At 33.6% G+C, this 22,754-nt stretch overlaps 1 protein-coding gene across 1 annotated transcript in view; it reads left to right on the top strand.

Moving 5' to 3' along the window:
• Tmtc2 (Transmembrane O-mannosyltransferase targeting cadherins 2) overlaps window positions 1-22,754 on the top strand; it is a 64,393-nt gene that overhangs the window by 1,332 nt on the left and 40,307 nt on the right. Inside the window, exons 2-3 of the mRNA XM_053756827.2 lie at window positions 4,267-4,391; window positions 11,594-12,524. Coding sequence (XP_053612802.1) covers window positions 4,306-4,391; window positions 11,594-12,524 — 1,017 coding nt within the window. The 5' untranslated portion in view covers window positions 4,267-4,305. The remainder of the gene's footprint in view (window positions 1-4,266; window positions 4,392-11,593; window positions 12,525-22,754) is intronic.

Below are 22,754 nucleotides of genomic sequence, written 5' to 3'. Positions count from 1 at the left end.
AAAAATTAAACATTAAATAGATTGTTATGATTTTATTTATATAAATATTTTTTGGCATTTGATTTACTTTTTATCCTGTATTCCTTTTTTAAATGATTAGTGATTAAAACAAATTTAGATACTAAAATCAATTCCATCCATATAAAGTACGTACACATTTTATGTAAAATTCTCATTACACTTTATTACGAAATAAAATACATTTTTTCTACGTTTATTTCAATCATTTATTAATAGCTTAATTTATTAGTTTAGCAACAACAGCGTATGTAAAACAATATATATATTGTACGTGCCAAAGGTACCGTCAATATAATCAATCATGTTTTTCCAAACAAAACGCGAGGAAATATTAAAATCCGTAACGCATCGTAGGCGCGCTACGAAAATGTAGCCACAAGATATTCCGAAGCTACGGAATATTGTGGATACATTGTAGGTGTTACACGATAAGCGGGTAATGACCCCGCGTGTAGCTACTAGTGTACAATAAATATTTTATCGCACCTGAGAATTTGTCGCGTAGATGCGAAATATCATCGTGCATGTTTAAGCTTTTGGCACACGATTTGTATTAGCTCAATATAATGTTATAGAAAACGTTTTCCGCTTGTAACGTGATAAGTTAACGTTTTTATATATAGAATTGTATTAAATAACAGCATAACGTTACACCAATTAAATGTATTATTGATCGAGCGAGCGTAGCGAGCGAAGTCTCACATTCTACTTGGGGCAAAAATACATTTTTGTATGTATGTAAGTATGTATGTTTGTAACGCGATAACTTCCGAACCGTTAGTCCGATTTTGATGAAATTTAAAAGGTATGAAGGTCTGCCAATGGAATTTTTAAGTTCGTGGGGTAACAAAATCGGCTAAGCCGTTTTTGAAATATTCACAATTTTGTAAAAAAATATTGTGTTCGCAAGGTGAGTTTGTATGTATGAGGCGCGTAATCTCCGAAGCTACCAAGCCGATTTCAAAAATACTTTTACCATTAGAAAGCTACATTATCTGAGATCGCTATAGGCATATTTGTTTTGAAATAAATATTGTTTTCAGCAATATCAATGAACACTTGTAAAATAATCCGAATAAAAAGCGCTACCGATAATCTTAACGTGCGTGCGCTGCCCTACTGTTGATTATACATGCATATAATGTACTACAAAAATATAGGTTTTAGTAGATCCATAAAAAAGTCCACGACACTATACATCTCTCTTTTATAATTAAGTAACTATAAGGCATTTTATATGTAAAAGGATAATGTAAATTAAAAGGTGCATTTTGACCATCATTACTACACAAGCATATTAATCCTTATGATTAAAAGTTATTTCATCATCAAGATAATTTCATGAAGATAAATTTTGTCCTTTACAGCACGTAAATTGGATGAATAGATTCTGAAATATCGTGGAATTAAAAAATATGCACGCCAAATTATTTGATGTAGGTAGATATACCAATATATGAACACGGCACGCGCTGCGGTGTGAAGCCAAAAGACTAACTTTGAAAAAAGTGTTTTGAGATATTTTTATGTAAAAAAAAATAAAATTCGCGAGATCTTCGCGACTATTTACTTTTTCTAAAAATTAACCCTCAAACCCATCAAAAGGGGGGTGAAAGATTGTATGGAACTTTATACAAATTTCAAAATAAAAAGCTGAAAATTGGTAAAGATGAGTATGTTTCATCATTTTTCTTAAAGAATTAACGAGATTTTAGCTAGTGTATAAATATTGTCATTTTACTTATATGAAATGAAAATCTGTAATCTTGTATTTTGAGAGTGATATGCACTCTCACTCAAATACAAGACATTTTCAATGCAAACTTTTTGAATTGATTGTTGTAGCATAATTATAGCCGCGCTACGAAGTTGTAGCATAATAGTAGCCACGCTACGAAACGCTACGAATAGTCTACCAAAAGCTGTAATCGTAGCAAAATTGCAAATACAGGGCACGAGTCGACGACGAAACGAGAACGGATACATTGTGTTGTATTCGTATCTAACGATAAGCAGGCGATGTCCTCGCTCGGCAGTAGTCAATATATTCAATAAGGCAGCATTCACATTTTACTCACATAGTAGTATTAATCTCAATGTAAAATGGGTGAAAAAAAGAGACAGGGATTCGTGGCAAAACATATTAGTGGAAAATATAAAATGTTACTAGCGTTTTGCGTTTATGCGAAATGAAAATACATATTTTCTGTAAACAAAACAGTAATTTTACCTATGAAAAATTATATTAAATTTTTATTTTATGTAAACATATCTTACGTACGAATTACAGTTTTATTTGAATAAATCCGGCCGTTAATTACAAAGTAATCTTTACAAGGCTGGAGCACGAGAAGTTTCGAGTGAAACTTCATGTAACGATTGAGCCGAGTCGTGCCACCCCTGTGTACTAACTAATTTCCGATAAATTTGTGCGTTCCCGAGAGTAAAACGAGGCGTGAGGGAAATTTATAGGTTTTGAAACGGTTCTTACCTTTAGAATTGAGCGTTAATCTTGTGTGAAAGGCGCGGCGTAATACGACCGTGATCTTAAAGCCTGATTCGCTGGATATTGGATAACCTATTATTTATTGAACGTTTCGTTTTCAATTCTAGTCTACGCATGTTTGTTCAGATTCTTTTTGATTTGTATGGTTGGAATCTTTAAGAAGGGTTTTTGTTTCAAGAAAAGGCTTAAGTTGTTCCTTCTTCTTCTCCTACGCTTTGGAGGTGAGCTTACTTCTCACTTAGTTAAATATTTTTGTAGTCAACTAGAGATAATATATCTCTTATCCAATGAAAATAAAAAGTTATTTGTATTTGCTCACAATGAGAAACAAATACATTGCTGTTGAGTCCTAATTTTTTATATTTACTAGTAGGTAGGTTTCTTAGATCGTTAAATATATATTATGAAGGCAACTGGTTCCCGCTCAAGAATAAGATCACTTTGTAATTGTAAAAAAGAGAAACGACAAGATTAACTTTTAATAATGGTGCTGATCTATGATTTCAATGCTTCTATTTGAACGTCTGCAATTACATTAAAAAATATATAAAAATATATCATGTACTTACTTCAATCGTACACGATTACGTTAAATCCGTACATTTTATCCAATACTTATGTAAACAGTCTCTTAAATTACACGTAAATAAAGGAAAAGTATTTTCGAACATCAAATAATCTTATTTGCAACGAAAACATGATTCTTACATTGAATAACGATTTATCTGCAAGATTGATTGAAAAAATATCGATGTAATAAACCTGCAGCCAAGCAAGTCTAAGTAAACAACCTTATTTTCGTTCGCGGTAAAGTCATGCAATACTGGATAATACGTATCTATATACAGGATGTTTGCCAAGGAAACAAAATGATCTATCGGTATCTACTTGAGAGTATTCCGATAATGCTCCACTACATTTATTGGAATCATATTGTTCAAATCATAAAAAGGATGTTATTGATAACATTCATACAATTTTTTAGTTTCCTAGACATGGGACCTAGCTATATGGATTTTTTGCCCCCGTAAGCACCTATATTCCAAATTTCATCGATATCATCGTTTCAGTAAACGCGAGTACAAACATTGCTCGTTTAATTGTATAGAGTACATTTTATGATGTGATTAGTTTATTTTAAAGGGCTGTTAAAGAAGATTGCGTGCTTTAAGCGTGAAGACGGAACTATCTATTTTGATTGCCACTGTGTGATTCTGTTACAACTGAATTAGCGAAAAGACTGCTACCTTTTCTTCTCCTTCGCTTAAACAATCGTATCCTCCCAACGATATCCGAGCATTGACCTTGTCTCAGCTGTCACGCCTCATGATAAACTGGTTGAATCACACTGGACTACCGAAGCCTCCGAAAATTTGGTGTATATCTTGATGACCTCCGTGGCCTAAGGGGTCATCATGCTGGACTGTTACACTGGAGGTCCCGGGTTCGAGCCCCGGTCAGGTCAACATGGAAAATGAACTTTTTCAGATTTACTTGGGTCTTGGATGTTTATCTATATATATTATAAAATATAGTATCATTGAATTAGTATTCCATAACCCAAGTCTCAAACTTACTTTGGGGCCAATTCAATCTATGTGATTTGTCTATAGGTACATGTTTATTTATTTATATCTGAAAATCTCATTTTCTGAGATAATATACACACCAAATCTGTGCAAAAATCTCTGAAAAAAGAATCTGTGAAAAAATAAAACGCATTTCCGTTTTGTGTACAGATGAATCGGATACATCAGAGGTAGACGCCAGTCATCAAAATGGGCGTACTGACGTTTATCTGCGCTGCTGTGGCTTTTCTGCTCTACTACAACACACTGGACGCCGGATTTGTTTACGATGACAGGTGAGTACCAACCTGTCAGCCTCAGTTGCGCCAGTCAACTTTGACGTTAACTTTAACCTGCGCGCCACCGCTTATTAGATCAATTGGCGTGCTTTACGTTGTCCTGTGCAGATTAATGTGAATGTCAAAGATGACTGGTGCGACCTACCCATATTTTGTTGATAATGACAGATAAACAACAATATTATTTCTTGTATTTAGTTACCTACGGAATTAAATCATATATTTTTTAACATTTTTAAATACGTTTTAGTGTTTTAAATATCCTTATTTGAATCGTGTTATAATTTTATTTTTGATCTCCAAATATACTTCAAATACTACGGACATTTAAAAGTACGCATTTTCTATTCATATTTCTAAAATATTTGTGTAAAATATTATGAATCTTTCTTTTGGGTCTCCGAATGCTGAAACTAAACTTACCAAATTATTCGGACATCAGCATTTAAAAATACGTTTTTAATATATTTTTCTTAAATATTTGCGTAAAATATTACGATGTATGGTTTTTGACTTTACACGTATTTGTACAGAAAGTAAGTTACACGGAGTAGCGATTTGGCATCCCTTCCGCCAAGCCGAGCACGATAATTGTCGTCACACCTTCCCAACCCCGGAATAATTTCTGGGTATATTCACGCTTCGCAGTTGGCATGGGAATATATAGTTTTATCAGTATTAAAATGATAAATTTATATTAGGTATATTTTAACCTATGTAGTCGTGTCGTGTAGGGAGGTAAAATCTCTATGGCAGGAAACAGAGTAGAATGGAAAATACTCCATCAACAAGAAAAAAATCTTAAATTCATTGATGATTGATGATGAGACTGTATTGCCGGTCAAAATGGAAAATTACCTTTTTCAGATTGTCTAGGTCTGTGATGTTTGTATATTGTATATAAAAATATAGTATCGTTGAGTTAGTATCCTATAACATCTCGAAGTTTCTTTGCGGATGACTCAATGGATGTGATTTGTCCATATTTACTTATTTATAAATCGAATTATTCCGAAGGTTGGTAGATCGACACAAATGTTCAACACAGACACTAGATTTTTTATGAAATCATTTAACTATGATCAATATTATCAAAAATATATAAAATGTTGCATTGTCGCATGGTCTAAAATGTGAAAAATCAAATGTTATATTAGTTTTCATATTTAAAAGTTTACCAAATTAACGCTTTAATTGATTTGAGCTAAATCGCATAATAAGTTTAAATCGACTGAATTTTTATATCAAAACATTGGCAAACAAAATTACCTTTTTGATTTACTATTAACACGGATACTGTGTTTTCATTTTATACATATATATATTTAACATCATTCTAATTAATATATGTATCATAATGATAAAAGAAAATAAATTATAATGGTAGTTTAATTTCTTTTTGTGTCTTACCTACCTGTAATAAAATGCTTTACTTAAAACTATATATTTTTAGCAAATTGGGGTATATTTTAAGACATACATAATTATCTAGACTTGTCTTGAATGAAACTCTAGATTGCTAAGAAAACATCCTATTGATCGATCTCCCGACAGAGGTCATTGCACTTTAATTCAAGACGCTTTTTTATCTGTGATCACGCTAAATTAAAAATACATTTTCGTGGTACAGGATAATCATTTAAATTAATCGTGGTAAAAATACAGGAATTGTTATCATATGAAGTGTTTATGTAATACGTAAGGTTTTAACATACTTAGTAGGTATATTTTGTCAAGACTTACGTACGTACGAAATTGTATAAGTTTTCTTAACTAACCTTACTAGTTTAAATACCGATCAATCGATATAATGCCCTTACTCATGTGGGCCGGCACAGATAATGACTTTGTGAGCTATTCTTGATTATTCCCATAGTGCGTGCAATTGTGGCGTCTCTACGCAATCGATGGGTCATATGTTCACCTGTCCCAAATGCCCAAACGCGTGTACTGGAGCTGACTTGATGGCAGCTTCTGATGAAGCAATCGAGTGTCTTGGATCTTGCATGAAAATATAATAATATCCAATGGAGCGTTTGTAAATTTACGTAACCAGTTACAAGAGTAGATTTTTTTTTCGCTCTTCGGTAACTAGTTGTGTAAAAAGATATGTGCGTGTAGTACAATCTATAATTTCAATACTAATTTACTATTTTACAAAGACAAAGACAAAGATTATTTATTTGCAAAAATATGAGTTTACATTTTTTTACAATGTGGCGTTAAAAGAAAAACTTTTTAACGCCCATTTTACTTCTCGATAAAATGACGTAAAAGAATAAGACTGTACAATTCCCATCTATCTTACATCGCGAATCGATAATCGCGATAGAATGGGTCAACTTTTCTGGATCAGAACTCCAAGATCCACTTCAGTGTTTCGTAATTGAGGGCTTACGTGACGAGTCGCCGCAGCTGCCTCCAACTTCGACTGCAAAAAGTTTCAGACTATCCCAACTTTATCTCAATCTTCGATTTGATAGTTATATGGCTAGTTCTAGCTGCATTTTACCAGTTTTTATTTAGTTTCACGTATCCCGATGTTTGTTTGTCCGTAATCAAATCTTGCTATGTAAATTTTAAATTCGTAATACTTTATTCAACTTAGCATGACATATTGACGTCAAAACGACACGATATTACTTGTTTACGTCAAAAATGTACTTAAAATAAAACTAAATATTAGTCGCTTCAGTGTCCATGACAATGCATTATTATCACAAGCATTGTCTCATGTTGCAGCGAGGATCGACTCCCAATAAGGGAACTCTGCAACGGTTTAATGCACGAACATGATTTTTTGACGAAACTCTCTGACGAAACTTATGGAAAAGATGTCATTTTTGCAAAATACTACTTTGAAGCACACGTAATTTACTTTAACTCCTATCTGCTTTGAGTCAGGCTTGTTTGCTAGGTGTCGTGATGCATAATTTTGCTGTATTTTAATAGCTATCGATAGTACTACAATATTTTTAATCTAATATTATAAATTAATTGTATGTATTATTATTATTAAGTATTATTATTTTAAGCTAGCTTTTTCCCGCGTCTTTGTCAATATCTCGGGTTTTGTGCAATATATCCTATGCAATATCTCGGGTTTTGTGCAATATATCCTATGCCAGATTTTAAGTTAGACCATCCGCTATACAATCATCCAGTTGTTTTTGCGTGATGCGCGAACAAACATACAGATAGATTAATTTTTGGCCTCCATTAGTCGCATAAGGCCTATCATAATTATTTTTCTTTAATTAGACATAGCCCACTTACAGTTTTTTTTATACTATGTTTAAAAAAATTCCAATATTATTAGCTCACAATGAATGTCATTACAATTATATGTAAACAGGCCAATTACCGCCAACATTGTTTCGTTATTGAAGACGTTTCCACGTTATTGATTGGCTGTGTAAAAAATAGCCTAAGTAAACAAATTTTTCGAGAGATCCAAGACGAAGGAGTTCAAAGCGAAAGTCATTTGTGAACAAAATACCCGGCCAACTTTTTATGTAAATAAGTGAGGGAAATAAGTCTTTCTCACAATTTGCTACACAATAGCGAGTGTTATACTAAAATCGTTTTTTCTTCATTGTGTATAGAATACAGTTTTCATCGCTGTATATTAGGTATATTATAGGCTTTTCATAGAATTTTAAACTATATCTATGGTATTGACATAAAGACAGGACAGTTTGTTGGGCTAACAACAACTTGTTTTTAGGGTTCCGTAGGCAAATGGCGAAAACGGAACCCGTTTCGTCATGTTATGTATCATCCGTATGACACAGTCATTTTATTCGGAGACTATGTTTTAACGAAAAGGCAACTTTAGCGACATTTAATTTGACGCGTGGTGCCATTTATGAGCATCCGAACGCAGCATAAAATTTTATTATTTCAAATTTTCTTGTGAGAAACTCGACTGTTTTCGGAAATTAACAGGTAGGCATAATGATAAGCCCTAATGTAAAAGGTTGAAGTTTAATTAAATATTTGAAACGCTTTGTACACATTCCTAAATAGTATTATGTAAATATTGAAATCATCCCATATTTCGTAAACTGCTTTATCTATTTTGTTCAATCCAGTTTACGTTTGAAGGTTTTAAGGATTATTTTCGTTTAAAATCTTGATTTTAGATATTCTATTGAAAAGCATCGTAAGGCCACGTCAGAAATGTCAAGAATTTCGACTCAGTCGAGAAGCGTTGACTGTACGGTTCAGGAAATCAATTCCAGAAAAACGATTGCTACGCTTAAACGTGTCCATTATTTAGAAGCAACCCGTAGGACGGGAATCGGGTTATAACGCGCAGGGGAAAAATTCCCGGAAAAATCCTTTTCCCAAACACAATTTCGTTTAAAAAATATTATTAACAATCATATCGTATTTAATTATTCACAGTCTTTGTTGATCAATAAAAAAGTTCGAAACGGTTTTTCGAAAACCATGAGTGGTTTTCTATAAACCGTTTCGAGCTTAGCTAAAATAATACTTTAAGTTATTTACAAAAATATAAAATCTTACACTTTTATTTAAGTTAGTAAAAATATATTGTTAATCCATTCATTTTCTAAACTCAGTATGTAGAATTTATAAATACTTAGTTTATGACTGTTATAATGTGATAATATTTTGACAAAATTCTATTGGACTATTTGTGTCATTTTCAAATTCAAACGTTGTGCATCGCTAACTTAGAACTTCTTTTCCGATTTCGTCGATTTTATTATAAAATACGTCTCTTCGATTAAAAGCTATTGCAGATGAGATTTCTAGAATTTTACAAGAGCTCTTGATAATTTCATAGGTTCGTTTCTATTCCTAGAAGCTTACATTTCTATTGATACACGATATTCCTTTAGTATGGAACACAAAGCCAAAATAGCTTTGATTATCTTTTAGAGAAAGCTATGACCTGGAACTAAATTAGGAATAATAGATTGTTAGACAAGGTGCGAAAGAATGAATTCCCCAAACAACTTATTTCCTCATTATCCTCATAAGAAGATATTTAGATATAGCATTAAAAATTAATAAACATAAAGATAACACAGACAGCCATATATTTTTGTTCCAATAACAACAGGTAAAGCTTATTTACTTAAAATGTAAAAAAATCACATGTAATTTGGGAGACTCACAATACAAAATGTCTGCTAGAATGGCCTTTATTGCTATGAGCGAGTGGCTCAGGTAGGGTAATATTTTATTTAAATTTCGGAGGAAGAACGAATATTTGGATTTGTCCGTTTATACGATACTAAATTTTGATTAGAACGGAACCCTTCTTTTGCTTGTTTTGAGTTCTGGCTGATATTACCTTTGTGAATGGGTATTGGAAACAAACTTTTAATAAAATTTAAAGTAAGTAATTGATAATAACATATTATTTAAAAAAACACAAAATAGATAACCATTTACATACTTGAATTAATAATTTCACATGAATAATATATATTTAACGTAAGAAAACCATATCGTGTTTGTATAATGAAAAATAATCCACGTTTATAATATCAACCCCAAAAAAAATTACACTCGGTCTAGCCAAAGATAAGCAGGCTACATCCAGGTGGAACCATCTGAGCTGCAACTAGATCTAGCCGAAATAGTAATGGCTAAACCTTGGTTTAACCTAAGATGAGTTAGGTAGTAGGTTACATCTAGGTCATGAACCAAATAAGGCCAACTGAAACCGCTGCACCTAGGTTTAGCCCGATAAACTTCTGGGTTTAGTAGTAACATATGTATACATACATATATTTTGCAACCATATAGCATTCTCTGTATAGTCATACAAAAGTCTAGAAAAACTCGTCTCACAGTCGTTAGACACGAGTAATGCTTTTAGTATAAAGTCCGCGTATTATACTTTTATAAATTAATTATTTTAAAAACAATGTATTTTTGTGCATTAAAGCTTATGGAAATACACATAATTATGTATCAAAACATCACATCACTACAAAATGTTGCGTAAATCTTTTACTATACATCCCTGCAAATTGTATAAAATAAATATTATAGTAAGTGTAAAAGTTTTCCTTAATGGTTGATTTCCCGTGTGGCTCTGTAAGGGCACACGTGACCTAAAATAGAGTTACTTTAGCTAGATGCTGCTATTCTTAAATCTTTTATTATATTTTTCTGACTCCTAAAAAGCTGGTAAAATATAGCGCGTCGTGTAATAACATACATACATACATGTCAGTATTTATAGACGATATTGCGTGACCCATTCATCCATACATTCTCATCGAAAAGTATCTTGAGCTCGTTTACCATCGACATAATTTCATTAATAAATTTCTTGTTCTATTTTGTTAGCGCTTTTGTTGTTGGGGTAGCTCAAATACAATGAATTGCGATAAAAAATATATGTATCAGTGTTTGATTCATATGTATATATAATAGATACTGTTATACTTATTCATATTTATATAGATTATTTATTAATATTGGGCTGTGGTGTTTGCTTACCATCAGGCAACCCGCATTTTTGTTTGCCCACTATACTATAAAAACAGTAAACAAAGGTAAACTACAAAAAAAACACCGCACACTGCTACGAAAATTGGTGATTCAAACTTATATTTACACAGGTCCATTTTAACACTGTCCATTTACAAAAATAAACTTAAAAAAATAAACGTAAATAACTCTAGAAAAAGAACATTAACCGTAACCACCTCAATTGTATCAGATAAAAGAACTGACCTTCATGTTTCATTAAAAATCTAAAGCGATACCCGACAAAGTTAAGCGAAAAAACTTTTTTAATCAAAGCTGATGAATGTGGCTACCGCTCCTGTATTTTTAATCTGTGTAAAAAGTTAGCGATATTAGTTACTCGTGCTTTGTTTAAACTGGGAATAGGTATCTCGATGATTTGTTGTTTGTGTCACTAGATTTTCCGTCCAGATTTTAAAATAAAGTAAGAAAATGGTCTTATGTATTATTAATGTAAGTAAGGCCTATAATTTTACTTAAAATGGTTAGCAATTAAGAGAAACCTATAAATTACGCTTTACATTTTTAATGGACTACTTATACACTATATTGGCTTTGAGATTGATATAATTTTAGTGTCAAATATAAAGTATAAGTACTCTTGTTATTTATCTGTCCAGTTCTGTATGAAGATTAGAAGTAAGAACTATAAAGGTATAAAAATAATCTTTTTTTTTCAGGCGGGCAATACTATCAAACCCTGACGTGATGGGCCACACGACCACGGGGGGGATGTTTAACCACGATTTCTGGGGAACTCCGTTGAATGACCCTGGCTCACATGGCTCCTATCGACCTCTATGCGTTCTCTCATATCGCATAAATTACATCTTCAGTGGATTCAAGCCATACACCTACCATCTAATAAACGTTTTGCTACACTGTACAGCGACGATACTAGTCGTCATGTTAGCTAGGATTTTAATGCCAACATATGCCGTAAAAATTGGTACTGCTGTGGCAGGACTCACGTTCGCAGCACATCCAATCCATACGGAAGCTGTTGCAGGAATAGTAGGAAGGGCTGACGTAGCCGCGTGTAATTTCTTATTGTTAAGCTTTTTACTGTACAGAAAACATGTATGGCTACGTGACAAGCGTGAACAAGTGTGCATAACGAGAATAAAGAACCTGAAAAAATTCGTTCCTCAACAAAACCAACCCGAACAATCATTTCAGCTGAGTTGTCACGGATTGTTGCAGCATATTCTGATAAATTGTTACCGTTTCACAAAATATAGAAAATCTGGACCTTTGAATGTGTTAAATACTAGTCAAGAAATAGACAAAACAGGGAAAATGCACGCGAACGGAAAGACGCAAACGAAAGCCGTTAAATCTTCTTTAAAATCAAATATGAAAGCGAATACAAAGACAAATGTAAAATTTAATCTCAAGCCGAACGTAAACGCGGATTATTATGAAAATGTTAGTGAAAGTGTGTGTGTAAGTGAAGCTGTAAGTGATATTGTGCAGTGGTGTGCGTTGGGAGGAGCGGTGGCCTTCGCTGTCGCTGGCACGCTCTGCAAAGAATCTGCTTTAGTGGTCCTGCCTCTTTGCATATTCTATGACGTCCTAAAAGGCATTCGTCAAGAAGCTTTCTATTCGAAGGTAAGTCTATTTTCAAAGACCTTTTATATTCAAGAAGGGTTCACTATTTTTATACAAAGTCAAGCATCGTAATCTTATGAGAGATTTCGAGATCAACGGGGTCTTTGCTTTCAACTTTGGAGGTGGATAATGGATGCAAAGAGTGATTTATGGACATACTTTAGATACTTATAAAATACTTACATGAATAGTGTTATCTTTCAGTTTTATGATTTCGTACTTTATTAGCATTTAGGGATATCAATTAGTTTCTAGAACGAAAACTGATATCTATCCAAATTTATGTTCTTATGTAGGAGTTTGAAAATGTTTCAAAATCACTTGCAATAACCGTGATGAATCTTCAAAATCAAAGCTACAAAATGTATCTACACTGTATAGTGTTTGACTTTGTAAGTAAAAGGTGAATAATCCATGAAACTACTCAAAAAATTTCCAAATTTTTGTCAGCACCGTGGGAAGCCACCTTTTCCTACTACTAGGTACTTTTTATTCCGATATTTCATAAGAGAGAAGCCCAAGCGCAGATATTTTTTTGTCGATATACGACGCAGATATGTATTATATACGAACATTAGGATGTAGGTAGGTACTTAAGAGATTTACAATTTATATAACTAGTTTTTGGTTTGTTTGAATTGGAGTATATAACTTATTGTAACAAACAAGTATATAGCAAACCATTACTTCAATCATATAAAACATGACCAAAATAAATATTTTATTAATCATTGGAAAATATTAAAAAGGAAATGCTCTTTTAAAATATTTATTACAACCGTAACATGAAATCGTACCGTAGGTAGCCGACATAGCCATGGGGACTAACTACTTGAAGTAGCAGTGGCAGGGACACAGTGCGCAGAACTGAAAGCCGTTTCACCATAAAGTTCTAGAACCTTTCCTTCTCTCTCTCTCTCATTTGAGTGTTTTTCTAGTTCCTACCTCAGCCGTTGACCGTCGTAGCCCAGGGTCCATTAAAATGTTAGATAATGGCGGCCACGTGCAAGAGCAGCGGTGGACATCCAAGCTTAGACTATCCAAGTTAACTGATGATAGCGTCAACAGAAGGAGGCTGGACGCAAGCTTCAGCATTGGACTTCTTGTAATGGAGACTATAATGAAATGGATTTGATTCCTATTTTTATAAACCCGCCTTATCGATTTCCCTCTTTATCAACTCTTGCTATATAGCAAGAGTTGATAAAGATATCTACATCCCTCTTTTTCAACAAAGCCAATTTTTCCATCTTAATATTAATGCAATGATTAGTCTATTTAGTAAATTAAACTTAAAAATTGGCTATGTTGTTGATTTTGTTTTTGTCGAAACAAATGAAGATACAAACAACTAGTAAGTTCCCGAAGAAAACAGTGCAATCTGTCTTCTTGAACTACACAAAGTCTGTCCTAATCCAATTCGGATCCCTTCAATGTCTTGATTGTTTTGAACTCGTGGCGAGCAAGTTTGATCAGATACAAAGGAACTTGATAGATACCAGCTGTGATTAGGTAGTTTTAATTGCCTTCTAAATGGCCTGCTTATGTATTGTCGTGCGAGGCGATCAATGGAAAAGAACAGTCTTCGATCTATGGTTTCCGCCCTTCCTATCCTGTAGTAAATATCTAGATGAGTAAAGGATAAAAGCGGTCAGAGAAGTTAGTATAAAGAAGGTTGGAATAGACTGAGGTTACGTGAGCTTATGAGGCCTATGCCCAGCAGTGGGTCACGGAGGGCTGCAGGTGACGATAATGAGGTTACGTAATATAAAAATTTGCTAAGTATTATATTTTTGCAATCTAAAGAAGATGTGTGAATGTCATACGAGGTGACTAAGGATTACAGAACCTAGGCAACAACGGCATTCTAAAGTAGGGCTGAAGTCAGGCAGGCGGTTGTAAAAACATACTCGAATCTTTAAAACTCTGCGGTTATTTTTTACTTTCACCTGGGGCTTCGCAGCGTCATAGCCCCGATAGCACGCCCCAGGAGACGAGAGACAATATATATACATAAATTGGTATTTTTGAAATATATTAATATATTTTCTCATCAGCTTTAAGGCGGTCATTATACGTACATACTTATATAAAACGTGAAACGCAAGAAAATATACATTTGTTTTGCAAAATCTGCCAAATATTTTTTGTTGAATATTTGGTGACTGCTACTACGGTTCGGCGGCGTCACAGTACCGAAACCCCCGGCAACATGCGGAGATGAGAGAGAATGTAAAGAGTTGTTTAAAAGTAACACTTGGCGCTAATATGCAATCCAGGTCCACTCGGGACGTTCTATATACGGGACAGTATTAATTTTCCAGCGAGTGACTTTGGAACACGTTCCGAGTAACAATCACACTAGAAACGCGTCGTTATGCTAATGTTATTTATTTTTACGTAACCAATTTACAAAATATTTGTGGTATCTACTTTCTGTTCGTAAATTAAAAGGACTAGTGTGTGTGTACCGGCCAAAAGTGTTGAGGACTAATATAATAATATAAAATAATAAAATGCTTATTAAATGATTGACACTTTGACGTTGACGCTAAGACATTAATAAAGTCATGTAATTTTAATTTAATTTGCTTTCTTGTTAAAATGAAAGTAAGATACATATTACCATAACGTCAGACAGGGTGAAGTTGAAGAGAGTTGAGGAGACTGACATGCTGTACCGACCCCACATAAAATGGGATAAGAGTAGGCTGACGATGTACATGGTGATATATATTATCACGCATGTTTCCCATGGGGTAGCCAGTATAAAGTTGTAAAGTATTATATTATATTTATATAAACTATTCCTCAATTGTTCTATATATTTCGAAATTAAGACATAGGCAAAGGCAAGGGTGAAATGCTAGTAATAAATACATATAAACAAAGATCTGCACATAGTTTAGCTTCAAAGTATTGGCGTACCGAGATACGGGCAGGGAGGGGCAGCTGCTCTTCCTAGAAAAGCGATCGTTCGCTGTAAACTCTAATTCTGATGAGCTACATAGCTGGCGTTGCTTCTTATATGACCTAAGAATACTAAGATTAGGCAATAGGCTTGAAGGCTGTCTTATGAATCCAACAATATGATATTTTTTACAATTTGATATATGAAATTTTTACAAGAAAATATTAGTGTAATTGTCTTTACCTTCTTATCTGAGTGTTTCCCGGTTCCATTCTGAGCCCTTGAACGTCGACCAGATGGTCCGCTTTCCTACTTTTTCGTCTCCATTTCGCACTGTTTGTGTGCCCTCCCTTTATATTATCCTGGCTACGGCCTTGCTTCAAAGTAAATCCGACAGTAACATTTTATTGCCATCGCCTCCCAAGTTTATGCGATCTCATGCAATAAAGTGATAAAACAGTTAGCTTACACAACGTTACCGAACTGCCTTGGATCCATCCAGGCGAACAAATAAAACAGCCGTTAAAAGCGCAAACTTGCCAATATTTTGTTTTCTCCTTTTCATATGACTCATTCTTGAACACAAATACTTATTATTTTCTTATATATATGATTTTGATTTTCATGAAAACATTTCATTATTTTGTATCAATTTGGTCTCTTCTTAAATATACGTTAGTAGACCAGTATACGGCCACTTTTACGCTTTGTTATTCGTTGAGGTTCATGGTACAGGAAATGGGGCAGTTGGGGTTCGATAGACAAGGCAGTGATCCATTGATAGAACAGCATCGCAGTCGCAGAAATTGTTAGTATATTATTAGAAATTTAATAAGCTAAAAGTGAAAAAGAATAAATTTGTGTTTTTCCTCTTGGAGCTGGGTGTAATTTAGTAACGTCAACAAGGCTAATCGGTATAAAGAACCGCGTGGTTAAATAATTTAATCTCCATTTTAAAATTACGCCACCCAAAAATTAGTTAGACTTTGATTTAAACATAGAATACATGTCAAATTGAAGCTCAATCACACAATATATGTATGCTCACTATAGAACCTGGAAAATGTTTTAAAATTATACGGATAAAAATAACCACAAATCTACCAAATAAAAAAATAAACAAAAGCCCCGCATTGAATTCCAATCGACGGAAATGAACGCACAAGAAAATACGAGTGATTAAACAGTATTCATTGGTATCGCTCAACAGGAAAAATTAGCGGTACGCTTAGCCAAATGAATATCGATTCAACATGCCGACCCTCTGCCTCATTTGCCCTGCATAAAATTAGTATTTCGGCCTCTCTACGAATAGGGGCCAATATTTCTCCCATCTCGAGGACTGGAGCAATTTTCTGTAGCTCTCAACATTAAATTAACATTTGCGCTTTTTCTCCCCTCTTACCCTTCGTTCTTTGCTATCCCGAGCCCAGTATATTTCAGTGGTCGCGTAATTTGTGGCTCGTAAATGTTCTGAAATTGGTCATCCCTTTGGTTGAGGTGAATTTATGGGCTCCTCGGTCGGCCTGTCGAAAGGGGAATTAATAAGTCCCCTCTAATGGTGAAACGTACCCGCACCATCAATTTGAATGCCCCAAGATTGCCGCAACTCGGTGGAACGAGCATCTGGCCATGAAATATATCACTTACAAAATCTTATTCATTTTACGCAACCGATAAATTGCTGGCTCGACTTAGGTCCATTTTATTGCCGTCCTATATATCTTTTTGAATTGAATCTAACTCAAACGTCAATAAGTACATTACCAATACAAATGGAACAGCACAAATTTTGACACTTCTTCTTGGCGTGTCGACTCAGCTAAATTTGTGAAGACCAATACAACGCCACCGAAACAGCACTTTCTATGACGCCATACAGGTCCTTCAGTGTGCAGGTGGTAGACACATAGGGCAGGACGCGAATAAGCGTGCATTCGAAAACGTCCTTGTGACTTTCGCAACTCTTGGCTCGGATAAAGTCGAGATACTGTATGTATTATAGTGTGTATAATTTCCGTAGATAAAAATTAATCTAGTGTAAAAATAACGACCATCACTATTACCGAGATAGCTCAACGTGAATGAACTATAGATTTTATTTTTCATGTAAAACCATCTATGCCATTTTCATCGATAAACAAGAGCCGTTATAAATAACTTTGGTTGAACGCCTTCTTGTCTTGCAGTAAGAATAATGGCATTTTCTATTTCGTTAGGATGGCTGCCTATGTAGTGGTGCGCTCGGATGCCTGCCAGCTGCGCCGCCACGCAATCCCGGTGTCCTCCATTCCTCCCTGGATGTAAACATATTCTAGATATGGTTTCATAAAAATGCTGCTGGAATTTTATAGTTTTCTTCGATCATTCTTTGTTGTGCAGAAATTAGATTCGTGAATATGTCAACCTTGTGTGTTTTCACCTAGGTTTTTTTAGAAGGGAACTACTTACCACGGCTTGTTAGAAAACTATAGTTTTAGGCATATGGCTAGAAGCATATAACCCCTTATTCATGGTTTTTACAATGACAGAATATTTTAAAAAAATCAACCTTCTTTTTAATACGGTAACGAAATTCATGTTTTCATTGGAAATCCCAATTTATTTTTTGATAATATATAAAATGTGTATTAGCTTCTATTTATTTGACACATCTTACTGATTATGGTTGAACTGATATTATCTCAGAAGAGAGAGAAAATCATTGTGATTCTACATCAGATTGCAAATTTTGTTAAAAAAGGGCGAAAGATGCATAAAGGACAAACAGAATGCCATTATTAAGTTTATGCTTTTTCTATAAATTATAAATATTGATAATACCTATAGGAATACTACTTCTTATTTTAAATCTGATATTGATGCGCAATAACATTGTTAAATTGATAACAGTAACATTGATATCGTTATAACAACGTTCTACAATAACGTTGCAAAAATAACATACCTAACATTTGCATTTAATCCGATGTATACCATAATACTCCAACACACTGTGGTCTCAGCCGGAATAATTTTCATTTGAAACTTAAATTGGAATGTAACTTGAATTGGAATTGTGGTTTCGGAATGTTTCAAGAATGGCTTTAGGATGTGTCGTGAATAATTCTCATAATGAAATGAATATAGAGTGGTTCTCAGAGCGTTTTGATCGCTGCGACCGCGCTGTCATTACGATCCGTCAATTTTCTTGAGGAAGGAATCATTTCCAAAATCAATCATTCATAAAATTGTCAATATCACAGTACTGATTAATTATTTTAAAGTCTGATAGTAAAACTAATTCTTATAGATAGCGCGGCCGCAGCGTTCGAATGTTCTGAGGACCTACTATAGGCCGAATTTATTATGGCGGGATGGTGGAAGATTACCTTAGACATATAATATACTATATCATTATAATGATCTCTTATAGAAAATTGTATATTGGGATCATATTTTTTTTATGTATGCCTTGGTATTTTTTTGGGATTGATTGGAATAAACTTTGAAGTACTAGTAGTTATTGTCATACTAATTATATATGTAAAAGTTTGTATACACCGTAGTGTGGAGATTATTATTACATAATCAAGCAAAATCCAACAAACGCATTTCGATGAAATACTGCACTGGTAGAAATAATTATTAATAATTTATTCAAAAATTCCCACAAGCTAGCACACACAGCTCATTAGTATTAAAACATATTCTAAAATATAGGTTGTATATTTTAGAATATGTTTTAATACTAACCGCATTAAAGTTCGGGTTAATAGATAAGATTGTATTGTTAACCACTTGGTTGTTCAGTCAGTCGGATAATCGGCTTTTAGATTAGTCGATGGTGTGGTTCAGTGAATGGGCTAGGCCATAATATTGAACGTTTATTCAACGGATAGCCTTTTCACGAAGTCGAAGGTTTATAACAGTGATATATAATGTTTTTTATAATTTATAAAATCACTAGCTACGTCCCGGGGCTTCGCTCCTGTGGGAATTTCGAGATAAAAATTACACTATGTGTAACGTTATTCCAGGTGTATTCTCCTCGTGTACCAAATTTCATAACAATCCAGAAGACTACGTAAAACAGTAATGAAAATACATACACACATGAATTAGTAGAATATTTATTACAAGAATATAATTTGAAAACTATATTCATACAAGATAAAATTAATTAAAACAAATTATTGAAAAAATAATAAAAAATATTTACATATATAATATGTCCCTGCTATTCTTACAAAAAATACAGTTTTTAATTTTTTTTTGGTTTTTGGTTCTCTATCTACGGCCACGGCAATGGCTTTATATTAAATCGCAAAATAAAAAGAAATCTATGACAAATAGTGTATGCGCATACGTACGCACATGGTCAAATGTCACTTCCACGTCGGCTGTATATCCGAGCCAAGCGGCCCTAAATCAAAGAGCCGTGAAGTCCCCCCGCTCTTCCATATTTTCGCACCCCGACATCGTCGTATAATGGCTATTGACCAAATTTATCGACTTTCGTGTCATATTTTCATCTTTATGTGGTGGAATTGGGATCACATGTGGTAAGAATACGTCGCTACATAAATTATTCAGATTTTCGCTCTTTTGCTTAACCAGATTTTATTGACGGCGGAAATTATTGCTTGTATTTCACGATGTTTCCGACGAGATATATCTTTTATAAGAAAAGTTTGTCTTACAAGTGTTTGTTTTATTAGGGTTTGTTCGTGTAGGAAATATTGAGAATATGTGAACTTCCCTAAGCTGACATGAAATTTAGGATATTCAGAGCTATGGTCACTGTACTTAACTCCTAGTACTATTCTAGAACGTTAAGTGAATTTACATCTTAATATTATCTAGCAACCGAATGTCCATTCACCGCATACCAGACACATAGGCCCATGAACTGGTTTTATTTTAGTCAAAACAAAATTTCAATACTCTTAAATAGTCAGGTTCGATCCCCGGAAGATCAAGGTGGAAAATGTTTCTTTCCATATTAACCGGATCTTGTATATTTACTTAATTTTATTGTTGTCAGCAGTTGAACGCAATCTAGGCTTAAAGATATATTTATATTATGTTGTAACATATAGTATCATGTGAGTTAGCATCTCAGGAACTTGCTTTCATCTTCTTTTCTAGTCGAAATAGCAAACAAATTGTATTAGACTTACGTAGAACTCGTTTCGAATTTTTTACGATAAGTCCATAAATATATTTGTATACTACTAAGCAGGCATGCGGCCGATCACACGGGAAGTGGTCACCGCAGCCAATGGACGCTTGTAACACCAGGCTTGAATTAATAATTATGTTTATTAATTTAAACTATAAAGAGATATGATATGTAGAATAAGCGGTCAAGTAAAGCATATTTTGAATATTGATTGGTTGGCATTATTTATTTACAAAGTTATACGAGAATTTGTACTAAAAAATAATTATATCTTGTTTTGTTTACAAGGCTTTAGAAATAACAAAGTAGCTATGAAAGTATCGTGAGAAAAGTAATAACGCAACAGCTGACTGTGCCAGCGTCCGTTAGCTGTGTATATCAAAAAAGTTACTCGGGCCGCGTAGGGCCAAAATTTATTATGGAATGTTTTTACAGTCGTTCTAAGTTCCTTAATCTAAAATCGATAGAAACGACGCCGAACAAAGTTGTGAATAGTCCAGAAGTTTGAATCGAAGAAGTCGAACCTTTTCGTTCGACACCTGCGTAAAGATATGCTTCGTTGATAAAAGCTGGTTTGGTCCATTTCCCAAGAGTTTTGAACAAAAAGTAGTAAGATTCTTCAGATCTGTTAGTCTGTTCGTTTATCTCCTACACTAAACAGGTACCATATTTTTGTTTATTAGAACACCGCATGCACACGTGCTTGGGCTGTGTTTGATCTTCATAATCTGTTTACGATTGCTCAAAAGACGTTTTTGTCAATAGTACCTATTTTGTTTTTATTAAATATCATGATGTTCGTAAAAACTGTTAGGAACAATAAATGTATTACATGGGAACGAGCGGTAATCGAACCCACGCCCCTGCCTATCGAAGACAGACCACTATTATAGAAAGTCAACACTCTCATACAATGATTTATTAAAAAGCATTTAAGTAGGTATTAAGACACAAATTATAAATATCTGATAGTTACATTTGTTAATGTCTTTCCAATAGTCTAACTTTTTGTGGAAAAAGATAGCCAATCCTTACTTTCTATGGTCAGTTCAAACTGCGAAATATATCACTAAGACTATTTATGATTAAACGTCGAATCCTATAGGTATAATGGCAGCTACAAATTGATTTTCATAAAATTTCAATGATTTATTTATTTAATCATTTTTCTCAGTGAAGCTAATGCAACTACGTTGAAAATTTCCTTTGTATGTGGTATATATTATTGTAATAATATCATAGCTGTAAATTTACCTAAGATATAATTGATTATAGACTAGCTTTTGCCCTTTTGCCTTTATGCATAGTACTTAATTACTAGGCAACTCTTAACAACATATATGTAGATTATGCAGAGTTTCTAATTGGTTGAGCTGCAAAAACGTGAAGAGGTTACAAATAAAGTCACTTTCGCATTTATTATATAAGTTAGCAAGTTAGACTTTAATTTGATTAGCATTTAAAAGTATTTTGTATTAACCAAATCACGAGTATGTTTAGCATTTACTCAAACGTATATCTGGTCGTAATTTAGAAATACTTAGAGCTTTATAATTAGTAACAGTAGGTTATTAAGTCTACTATTAAAGCCCACCATTTGTACATATTTCTTTTGAAATTTTGTGAAATAAAGTTTTTAAATAATAAATAAAACAATATTGGATTTATTTTAAAAAAATAATACGCTCTACTATGTTTCTCAGTAAGTAAATACATTTTTAAAACATATCACAATCTGTGGCTAAATTATAATAATCGTTACAGGTATTTTTTGACTTCAAATAAAACTATCAAATAAATTTAATGAAGCGGCAATGCTATCAATCAATATATAGTACATAATTTATTGAATATAAAATTCGATCAACATAATATACCACATAATCCACTATTCTGCGATAAAATGGAATGGTTAATTTCCCCACGAGCGACCTCAATTTGCATAAGCTGTGGGTGACTTTGGCTCTGACACTAAATTACTTTTGCTTTGGTACCTTTCAGCTGGAAGGGATAAGTATTACGATCAACTGGGTCGTCAGCTAATACTTATTTATTTATTTAGAAAACCAACAGCGTGACAATACAAAAATAATCTTATATAACAATAATAAAGCCAATAACAGGTTACCCTTTTTTACAGGTTTAACTGATAATG

This window comes from Plodia interpunctella, chromosome 16 (genome assembly GCF_027563975.2).
Source record: "Plodia interpunctella isolate USDA-ARS_2022_Savannah chromosome 16, ilPloInte3.2, whole genome shotgun sequence".
Taxonomy (NCBI): Eukaryota; Metazoa; Arthropoda; class Insecta; order Lepidoptera; family Pyralidae; genus Plodia; species Plodia interpunctella.
Note: the sequence above shows the minus strand (reverse complement) of the source record. Positions and strands in the feature narration are given on the sequence as shown.